This window comes from Liolophura sinensis, chromosome 1 (assembly GCF_032854445.1).
Source record: "Liolophura sinensis isolate JHLJ2023 chromosome 1, CUHK_Ljap_v2, whole genome shotgun sequence".
Classification (NCBI taxonomy): domain Eukaryota; kingdom Metazoa; phylum Mollusca; class Polyplacophora; order Chitonida; family Chitonidae; genus Liolophura; species Liolophura sinensis.
In genome coordinates, this window is record NC_088295.1 from 15708818 (window position 1) to 15720548 (window position 11731).

Genomic DNA, 11731 nt, shown 5'->3' on the forward strand with positions numbered 1-11731 from the left:
TTGTTGCGCCATCCCCAACTTCTCAGTAGGCCCCTGCATTAAGCTGTTATTGCGACATCTCCAACTTCTCAGTAGGCCCCTACATTAAGCTGTTATTGCGGCATCCCAGACTTGTCAGTAGGCCCCAGCATTACGCTCTTATTGCGACATCCCCCACTTCTCAACAGGCCCCTGCATTAATCTGTCATTGCGGCATTTCCAGCTTCTCAGTAAACCTATGTTCCTCTCTAAGTACGGTAAGTTAACACAGAGAGAAAAGAATTGTCTACAGCACAGGCATTTCTTCTGCTTAAACGGCATTCTGTTTTTTTCTTACATGGGGAAAAAAAAGCTTAAGCCTTTTAGAAATTGATATGCCTGTCGAGTTTATGAGGTTGTTTTTAATTTTCAACACCGCGTTATATTCCCGCCAAATATTAAAAAAGTGTTATTTATGATGAGGGGAATTCGCTGAACCTGTGCATGGGGCAGACCTTCAGCATCTGGTGGTTATTGGGGAGTCGACCTAGAGTCATTCAAAGGTCTAAGGGGATATTACTAACGGGTGGCAGCATAAGTCTCACCATGGTGTGATTGTAAGTGGTAGCAGGTAATACCCTAACACATGCTCGCCAGCGCCGGCTTCACGTTCAACGAGCCAAACAAAAAGGACGTAACTCGTGGTACTAAATTACAGAGAGTCTGAGTGGGACATCTTACTCAAGCTACGGTTTTCTTTTTTAATACTTGTTTGTTTCATGTAACATGGTTTCTAAGCCCATGTAGATACATCCCCTGATTCCGTGTTTCTTTTTGATGCTAACCCAAAAAGGTTTATTTCGTAGGACGATGAGTTTTTTTTTTAAAGTGTTCAGGTAAACATACGTGCCGATACTATGGAACAGTATATAAGCTGATTGAAACAGGAGTTGGGTCTAAGATCAGTCTCAGAGTATGAAGAAAGATGAGAGCGTACACTATGGTAGGATGTATCTGACAATTAAAGCAGAACCGAATTTCTTCTAAGATAACGGCGGTTTTGTTATAGTGACTTGCCTTCGTGCAAATCATTATACAACCAACAGCGTTCAGTTTACAGCCTTGGTGTTCTTTATCCTCGAGACGAGCGGTATGTTAGTTGATAGTTTATCAACGTAGCGTCTATAATTATGCAGTGCGTACACGAAAATAGCCTTTCCATTCTGTATGTGTAACAAATCAACTGGTGTACAGTTCTCATTACCTGCTAAACACAAAACAGCTGTTTATTAGTCAACAAACCCAGAGATAGGTCGAGATCTTCTGCGTCTTGTTAGGGATCATTGGCAGCTCCATGTAACCTTAGCAAATAAAGTCTTTGATGAAACCAGGCCTTTAGACACGGGCCCTGACAAAGCTCATCACATGGCATCACTGACATCGCACATGATGGATATGGTGGCACGACATGGACTAAGCACCACCTATCCGTTTTGTGTAACGGCGAAAACGTTTTCATCGCCAGCTTTACTTGAGGAGACTGCCACAATATTCGCCCGTTGCCTTTTCCGAAGTTGCACTGGTTCGTTTTTTATGTATATCCTCGTGGGGCCTCCGTGGCTCAGTTGGTTAGCGCGCTAACGCAGCGTAATGACCCAGGAGTCTCTCACCAATGCGGTCTCTTTGAGTTCAAGTCCAGCTCATTTTGGCTTCCTCTCCGGCCGTAAGTGGGAAGGATGGTCCTGCGGATGGTCGTGGGTTTCCCCCGGGCTCTGCCCGGTTTCCACCCACCATAATGCTGGTCGCCGTCGTATAAGTGAAATATTCTTGAGTACGGCGTAAGACACCAATCAAATAAATAAATAAATAGCTCCAAGCTATTCGGCATGCAGGTATACTCCATTCCACCAAGCGGAAGTTACAAAGATACAAAGTTCAGGCGAGGTAAACTTTATCGTTGTTTATTTTCACCGTACAAGCAGCACACATTGCACAGGGACTGGAGTGTTAGGGAACATTGTTTATTTCCACCATTCAAGCCGCACACACTGCACAGGGGCTGGAGTGTTAGGGAACCTTGTTTATTTCCACCGTACCAGCAGTACACATTGAACAGGGACAGGAGTGTTAAGGAATATTGTTTATTTCCACTGTACAAGCAGAACACATTGTACAGGGACTGGAGTGTTAGGGAACATTGTTTATTTCCACCGTACCAGCAGCACACATTGCAAAGGGACTGGAGTTTTAGGGAACACTGTTTATTTCCACCGTAAAAGCAGTACACATTGACAAAAGCACAGAAGTGTTAGGGAGCATTGATTATTTCCACAGACTGTACAAGCAGCACACACTGCACAGGGACTGGAGTGTTAGGGAACATTGTTTATTGCTACCGTACAAGCAGTGCCCATTGCACAGGGACGTGTGTTCGGGAACATTGATTATTTCCACCGTAAAAGCGGTACACATTGACAAAAGCACAGAAGTGTTAGGGAGCATTGATTATTTACACTGTACAAGCAGCACACACTGCACAGGGACTGGAGTGTGAGAGAACATTGTTTATTCCCACCGTACAAGCAGCACACATTGCACAGGGACTGGAGTTTTAGGGAACACTGTTCATTTCCACCGTACAAGTAGCCCACATCGAAAAGGGACAGGAGTGTTAGGGAAAATAGATTATTTCCACCGTAAAAGCAGTACACATTGACAAAAGCACAGGAGTGTTGGGGAACATTGCTTATTTCCACCGTACAAGCAGCACGCATTGAAAAGGGACTGGAGTGTTAGGGGACATTGTTTATTTCCACCGTATAAGCAGTACATATTGGACAAGTTGAGAAGTGTTAGGGAACATTGTTTATTTCCACCGTACAAGCAGCACACACTGAAAAGGGACAGGAGTGTTAGCGAACATAGATTATTTCCACCGTACAAGCAGCACACACTGAAAAGGGACAGGAGTGTTAGGGAACATAGATTATTTCCACCGTAAAAGCAGTACACATTGACAAAAGCACAGGAGTGTTAGGGAACATTGTTTATTTCCACTGTACAAGCAGCACACATTGAAAAGGGACTGGAGTGTTAGGGAACATTGTTTATTTCCACCGTACAAGTAGCACACACTGAACAGGGACAGGAGTGTTAGGAACATTGTTTATTTCCACCATACCAGCAGTGCATATTGAAAACTCTATTTAAAAATAATACCAGTTTGTGCAAGTTTATGTTTTGTCTCAGTACTTTTTAAGTTAAAAGATATACAAAAAATCACTTTTATTGCAAATTTCTGACTTCTTACCAAACGAATTTCTGAAGGGGTCTTAGTTTGGGTTTCAGATGGAATGTTTCATAATTCATAAATATGCTAGCTTATTTCTTTGCCGGATCATCCGCTCTGCATAAGAATGGTCTTGCCAATGTATATTGGTCAAACAGGTAATTTTTTAACAAAAAAGATGAGTTCTGCATGGCTACCATACATTGGAGTCAAATCCTTTTTGATACATATTGGTATGGAAAGGAGAATCATTTAATAAAGATAGCAATACCCTGAATCTTAGTTTGTAATGGGAACGTCGAATTTAATTGTACACGAATGTTTATGAAATTTATATTTATTTATTTATTTATTTGTTTGTTTGTTTATTTGATTGTTGGTTTACGCCGTACTGAAGAATGTTTCACTTCTTTTGGTGGGAGGAAACCGGGCAGGGCCCCGGGGAAACCCACGACCATCCGCAGGTTAAGTTTATTTAGGTTAGAGTATACTACAAAGCTGATGGTAAAGACATCTCTCATGATGACACGTTTTGACATGTAGGTCTAAAAAGCTGAAAGAGGGTGGAGTTAAACTATTGGAAAAATCCCAGTCTCCGATGAATGTAGCTTGTGATAAAATTCCCGGTTTCTAACCCAGGGACGTCGTTCTGAAATAAAAAAAATATACCAAACTGATGTAAGTGATACACAAATAGTTACTTCATGCAATCATTAAATCGGACAACCCACCAACTTATCATCTGTTTTCATCCCCAAGAGAAAGTATTCTCTCATGAATTACAAAAACCCTGTCCAATAAAGTCCCACTACAAAGGTTACCGAACAATTGTAACAGGCGCTTTGTTAGATAACGCGAGGAGCAGTGATTCTCTTGATGGCTCATGACCATGTTTCTTCACCTCAGAAACCGTCCAAGTTCAAACGTCTAGTATAGCTAAATATTTATTTTCTTAACTGATTCTTCCTAAAACCCATACCCAAGAATTTTTCACTAACGCGATGGCATTTTATGGGTGGAGGAAACAGGATAGCCCAGGTTGAACCACCTCTGTCAAGTCACTGACGAACTTTTCCCCATGTGACTTGCTGATATTGGTGGAACACAAGTGATTGACTTTAGACTGCACAAACGGCTACTCTAGGGTTGATCACTTATTGTAACCAAAGGTCCAGAGGGAGCTTGATGGCATGGGGGGAATATACGAATTCCTTGTCCATGACTGGTTGTAGGGCGTAAAAATCAAGCAATTAAATGAATGTTGTATATCGAGAACATTACTGTTATTTATGTACCATGAAAACAGTATTCTAAGCAATTCTTAAATGCTGCATGTATTAAAATATTTCTGTCCAGGGATAAATTTAAGACAATATAAACATTGACATGGAAGGATGAAAAGCCTAATCGGTTAACATCACGACATGACATTAATGATGTCACAAATCTTCCAGGAACACTTTCGACTTACAATTTCCGCCTTGTCACAGTAACTGGGTACATTGAACACACTCGGATCTTTTATCCCGGGGACAATATTCACATAGCCCATGCTGGCCAGGAATGGAACTGCAAGATACAACGCCAAAACTTCCTTTCAAGAGTTGGTTCAGACACAATACTGTACGTGGGAATGACGAAGGGGACTGGGCAGCGTGGAGAAATGTATTCGCACCTCCTTCTCTTACTACAGTTAACAGTATCTTCTGAAAGCAAACACTTGTTCAACTGTTTGCGTTAGGAATTCGATGCTCCTGTATGGTGTTGACTTCAATACGCCTCCATATACCGCTGAATTTTAAAAAGACTACCTATTTGTGTTTAGAAACTTCAGTTACAAACCATGTATCTGATAGTATTATTACATGGTCAAATAATGAAAACTCTGCAAACCACAAAATAAGCAAACAACACAAAACTTGAAATCACAATAGCAAATGTCAGGGTTACACTTAAGAGCTGGAGTCATTCAGACAATGACAGTTGTTATCATCGTTATATCTGCAGAATACAAAGTTCAAAGAGTGCTCCGTATAATACTCACTTAGACTTTCTTTCTTTGTCATTGATTATTGGAAATAGTATGATTGAAAATAGTATGATTGAAAATAAAATAAATCAGGTGTGGTTTAGTGATTGAGCAGACTGATGCATGTATGATGAGACCATAATTCCAAAAATAAAGCACAATTATTATTGAACCATTGATTATTGCTTATTGAGTCAAGGAATAGGACGATTTGTTTGTATATCCGTATTGCGGCATCGTTGGCCGAGTCCTGAAACCATCCATGCACAGTGGCAGGATATTGTCTTAACGGTTGACTGAAGAACTGCCTTTGTTAGCATGATTAGGCACTATCTATGTCACTATATGTAGTGGTAACGTACCGTTATTGGCTGCCCCGTACATCAACTCTCCAACAGGCAGACAGTCTTGTGCAGTCATCGACGTCACAGCGGTAATCTGCATGTCAGGTACGTCAATCTCATAGGCTATCACCTTAAGGGAGTTGTTTCCTGCCCCCAGATGAAATCGGCTGGTCTCACGGGCTGTGTCTAGTGGAGGAAATAACAACGTAATGTAGAACATAATATCTGTCAGCATGTTATATACTTTGATAGAGTCCTCCATGGGCACAAACTACGGTTGTCGGAGCGTGTCATCATGTCTCTGCGAATTCTCATCAGCCAGATCTCAGTTTTTGACAATCGAAGTTTATGTACTAACAGCCTAACTGTTAGTGATCATGGACGAAAAGAGAGATGAGAAGTGATGTACACTTCGTTAGCCGGCGTGGATAAACATTTGATTGGGTGTTGCCAGACATAGATAAAGCTCTAAGCGTTTGTAGTGAAAGTTTCATGCTCATTACTTTTCAACTGATCGCTTGGCCTAACAGTTAGAGCGTCGACCTCGAAGTGGGGAAACCTAGAATCAAACTCGAGTCAGGTCATACCAAAGAGTTTTTTCGTGTTCATGCCTCGCTTGGCACTTAGCATTGGGAGTTTTGAGCAAAGATACATGACTGGTTGGACCAGTGTCAGATGTGACTGGGTAAAGCACCAGTGCCTGTTCTGTTCAAAGAAGGCCTGCATGTATGCAAGCTCAATTTTAGTGTTTAACTATTTTAACTATTTCATGTTATTCGCTCGAACCACCTTGATGGATTTATTTATTTATTTGATTGGTGTTTTACATCGTACAAGAATATTTCACTTATACTACGGCGGCCAGCAATATGGTGGGAGGAAACTGGGCAAACCCGGGGAAAACCCACGACCATCCGCAGTTTGCTGTCAGACCTTCCCACCCACTTTGATGGAGATGAATGATTTAACTAAATAAGATCGAGGGAGAATTGTGACCCTAAAATGGAAAACTTCGTGTCGTATGAAATGAATGGTGCTGAAGTTCGTTTGCCTGTGGTGTATACAGGTATATGCACGTAAACCTAAAACTTTCATCTTTCAAATCTTTGAAACCTGCAGATGGTCGTGGGTTTCCCCCGGGTTGTGCCCAGTTTCCACCCACCATAATGCTGGCCGCCGTCGTATAAGTGAAATATTCTTGAGTACGGCTTAAAACACCAATCAAATAAATAAATAAATCAAATCCTTTAATTCTGGATGCTCGGCTGGTAAGAACAGCTGATCCATATGTTTAGGCTGTTGGGAAACAAGGGCATGTATGTATGTTGTAGGCCTCAGCATTGTACCGCTTTGTAAAACTGGCACAAAAATTAACCTGTGCTACGGCAGACATTCTGTATTACGATCAGGTTAGTACTCAAACGCCATGATAGTTTTGCGTTATGACCTTGTAATACTGGCTTCTCAAATTCTTAACAGAAATCTTCAAGTAACATCTTTATAACTGTACCCATGGTTTTCAGTTGCTTTTATGTTTTGTCGTAGAGGGTTTTTCGAGGATGGTGAGGGGGGTGGGGGAGATACACAGATCTGTATCGCAAGAAGCCAATGTTATGTGTTCATAGATTCGGCAATGAAATGTTTGTAAAAGGCTTCAGGGTTTCCAACAAAGTAAAGCGCAGTAGGGCAAGGTAAACAAGTTAAACTATAATTATCATTACGACATAACTTTTGCCCGGTTTCCTTCCACTATAATGCTGGCCGCCATCGAATAAGTGAAATATTCTGAAAAACACCGATCGAATAAATAAATAAACCTTACTTTCACTTATGTGTTACCGAAAATGCATGCATGCGTTCTTGACTTACTACCAAAAGATTCTAAACTTTTCAGCTGATATCTTTTCTACATGCTCACTATATGCATGCACATGGACACCACCACGTGGTGTAGACCTATATCTTACCAGGGACACATCGACTAAGAGGAGGAGCTGGCTGGACGGCACGACAATACTTGGCCTCTTCTTTAATCGTGTACATCACATTCTGCAAACATAAACAATGTCTTCATTTAGTGACGATGTACGAGTCTTAGATGACTTGACTTTTGCTACATCAATTACGTATTGAGCTGAGCAGATTTATCTGACATAATCAAATCCACAAAGTAAGACTGCTCTATGCAATTTTTTTTAAAACCAGTCGCTGAAGCACTACTTTTAGTGTTGATACTATAAAAACAAATAGTTGATGCTTTAAATGAGGAGATATATTCTACTCGGTTGTTATATTATTTGAGAGTTACTCTTATTCTGTGTGCAATACAAACCTTATTGTAGTCAATGATAATTTTCTGTAAGGTTGGGACTCCCTGTGTCGTCAAGTTAACATACTCCGCAACCCGTTTGTTCGTATAGTCATACGACAACGCCACATAGCCCTGTTTTGTCCAGACACATAGAGAAGAATACACATGCAGTCAGAATCAACTTATATAACCTGGAGTTATTACATACTCTATATGTACATCATGGCCACAGCTGTAGGCTGTATATACATATCTGTGAGAGGAAATGAGGTAATACGTAATGTGGATCTTACATCATGTAATACGTAATGCACGCTGTAAGAAAGGTCAGTGCGACTTTGCGTAAAAATGTAATAAAAACAAGACGGAAATGGAAAAAATTGGAAGACGGAAAGAACAACACTTTAAAACCATCGTCGCGACTAGGCCTGTAGCGTTTTCACTTGTCTGGGGTGGGAATTTTCATGCCCATGGATTGCCTGCGAGCCTTGGCCTGCATCACGCCCACTATCCTGTTATCTGTAAGCACAGATAACAACCTATATCATCTGACCCACCTGTCAACAGTCTCTGATTGTGAAGGTATAGGTTAAGTTTAAAACATACACAAATATACATAGCATAAATAAAATGAGCGTAGAAAGATAGAGCTGGTCATGATCCCAGCAATTAAAGATAAGACCTAAATTGAATACAGCACATTTATGTTCAGCGGATTGTGTTAGAGATAAACCTGTGAATAGGACCGAATTTGAAAGACGTGCGGAAGTGATGTTTTGACTCAGGAATTGAAACAAAACGAATACAGAACAAGATATCAACAGGCAAGACAAATTAACAGAGAGTAGGCCCTATTTAGCGCTTGGTTGGTTTAACATTGCGGTCTGAATATTGCACATGTTCTAACGGTGAACACGTCTACAGACTGAAGCCCAATCTTACATAAAACAGAGACATGTGAACGATAATGGAAGAGAATTTAATAGCCTCCCTAAGGGCATAATTTAGATGGTACGCTTGTCTGTTCATGTCTGATAAGGGTAATCAACATATTCTGTGTGAGAAGCCATAGCTATTCATCATCACCTGCCTTAAATACTTCCGCGCATGCTTAAATACAGTTGTATTTAAAACAACTACCAGGAAATTTGCGATTTTTAAAGTCCTTGAGGTTTTATTTGAGCAGCGACGTATTGGTTCTTAAAACATCAAATGTAGAGCCATAGAGTTTGTACCATAGTTATTATTACTGGATAAGTGCATTTCAGCAGCATGCTGATTTATTCACCTATTATTTAACAATGTTCAGAGTGTAGCTATAAACACAGTTGAATATTAGTCCGCTTTATAATGACTTATAATACTTTCCCACTTTCTCCCGAATGCAGATTTGAGTTATTTTATATTTATTTATCTGAGTGGTGTTTTACGCCGTACTCAATGATATTTCACATATATGACGGCGGTCAGCATTATAGTGGGAAGAAACCGGGCAGAATCCAGGGGAAACCCTCATGCAAAAATGAAACGCACACACAAGACAGTTCAACATTTATTATATTGCCTGTATATAAATTTTAACTCTCACAACCGTGGCCAAAAAAAGGTTTCGCTCTAAGCCCTACTCATTCGTCATGTTCGCATAGTAACATAGATGTAATATGCAGGTATAAATAGAGAGCCCGCTAGGCATACATGTATAAGCGGCTAACCAAGACACACTGAATTGGCGATGCTTAATACCAGATAACTGTTTACCTGTAGTAAGCAAGTATACACTTCCAGCATTAATTTCGGATTTCAGACCATTGAACATGGCAATTTTAAGATTGATAAAAGAGACAATGAAGTGCTGCTGATAACAATTTGTGATCACAAAGAGAAAATGGGCGTAGCCTTTTATAATCACATGGTTCTAATGGCTGTCTTTCAAAACGGATAAATTTACTCAACACCTAGGTCCAGTAACTTTAGCTTCTACCTACATCTACATATATACCCGATTCATACTCAACAAACGAGGAAAAAATGCAAATATGTATTCATTAGCCCTGATAATGAGAAAGGGGATGGACATGTTCTTCTATGCGTATATAACATACAAACCCTTAGGTTTACGTATGTCTTAACGTCTTCCTATAGTGTGCTGTCGTTGGCGATATGTGCAGCAAGCAGGCGCTCTGTCTTGCGACTGAAGACTCTATGTTTCCTAAGTACATCCGCACAAGCAGCCTGTCCTGATAATGTATTCATCGTAAACCTACATAAATGAATGTTTATGGCTTATTTCTTCGACAATACCACGCCCACATCGTGCTGAGTAACCTATATTGGAATCCCTACCGTGTACCAAAAGCACCCTATATCTTGTACTCTTAGATATCGATATAGCCCAATCCTGTAATCGTTATTTCCCGTTACACTTATCAGTGGATACAGCAACCATATACATTTTGAGGTATCTCTAAAATGTAGTCTGTTATATCATTTACTATTACTCTAAATAACGCAACCGGTCCCGATGGCACAGGTGGTAGAGAGTCCGCTTCGGGAGCGGTAGACCCAGGGTCAATCCTGGATCGAGTCACGCCCAAGACCTTTAAAAGAGGCAGTTGCAACTTCCTCGCTTGGCGTTCAGCATGACCTGGCTCAGGCGGGGCGTCTTACTTGCCTTCCCTAAGGCGTCTCAGTGAAGCAGCATTAGATAAAAGAGCGGTGGAAATCTGTCCTGCAACATGGAGGCACATTACATGCACTCTAACGATTCCTTCGTCGTCATATGAATGAAAAATTGTTAAGTACGACGTTAAACCCCAAGCACACTCACTCTAAATATCACTACACTTATAACTATAAGTGCATCTACCCACGATCCATATAATTATTTTATTTACTTGTTCCACTGTTGCCTATATAAGGCCTTACTCATGCACTGTTCACTTATGCCATAGTTTTAGGGGTGGATTAAACCAGGGTGCCCGGTGTAAATGACCCACCATGCTTAGCCAAGTTACTGACAAATTATCGCACATGTGACGTACAGACATACACACTTCATTAGAGTGCTTGGCGTTCACACACTTCATTAGAGGAAGACAAGTCCTTTTCAACGAACGTTATTGACGGCCGCCACAGGAGCTTCGTCGTCCGCTTTTGTCCTCAAGGCCCAGTAAGCATTGAGAGCGGGTCAGCAAACATCGCCATATATAGGACCTATATAACACTATTAAAATCCTTTTCTTTTACACTAGAGGAATTTCACCCGTTACATCAGACTGGTGTTTTAGCCCGGGTATCAGCCCAGGTGTCAGCCCGTGGATCTCACCTGTACGAATGCAGGCTGTCCATTCTGAACAAGCCCCTCAGTTAGTCCCAGCACGCCCTCCCACTGGTCAGGCACACAGCATTTGAAGGAGTGGACGGCGACACAACTTACTGCAAGCACCAAAACGGTTGATAGTAACATGGTAGACAGATTGTCTTCAGGTTAGCCAATACCGAGACAATGTCAAGAATCGTACCGCCTGTTATGCCTCGCACAAGGATGTCTTTTATACGTTCGGTGAATTGCAGAACTAGGTCGCCTAACCTCGTTTAGTTGCTTGTGGCCTCTGCTATATTTCTCCTCCATGGTGTTATTGAGACCTGCTCTATACTTTACGATAGGGAATAAAATTTACCGGACCATGTGCACGTGTCGTGTCTGGCAGAGTATATTGATTTTAACCATCAATAAAAACACGTTAATTTCTGATCAACAAATACTATATCACATACTCTCGATAAATCTTCACCGAGTC

The 11731-nt window shown here is 41.0% G+C and overlaps 1 protein-coding gene across 1 annotated transcript; it reads right to left on the reverse strand.

Moving 5' to 3' along the window:
* Positions 1-3425: 3425 nt before the first annotated feature.
* LOC135470677 (ependymin-related protein 1-like) lies at positions 3426-11487 on the reverse strand. Its single transcript, XM_064749715.1, has 6 exons — positions 11257-11487; positions 7953-8063; positions 7588-7669; positions 5639-5806; positions 4719-4816; positions 3426-3896 (listed from the first exon to the last, which is right to left on the reverse strand). Exons 1-6 carry the CDS (start codon positions 11395-11397, stop codon positions 3822-3824), a joined length of 675 nt encoding a protein of 224 aa, XP_064605785.1. The 5' UTR covers positions 11398-11487; the 3' UTR covers positions 3426-3821.
* Between the last annotated feature and the right edge of the window lie 244 nt (positions 11488-11731).

Bases quoted from the DNA above. Each gene is read 5' to 3' on its own strand.
- LOC135470677 (XM_064749715.1), bottom strand. From the start codon at position 11,397: ATGTTACTATCAACCGTTTTGGTGCTTGCAGTAAGTTGTGTCGCCGTC. The intron at 7,670-7,952 runs GTTTGTATTGCA...TTATGTTTGCAG, and splicing joins TTATCATTGACTACAATAAG to AATGTGATGTACACGATTAA. The intron at 5,807-7,587 runs GTAAGATATAGG...TTCCTCCACTAG, and splicing joins TCTTAGTCGATGTGTCCCTG to ACACAGCCCGTGAGACCAGC.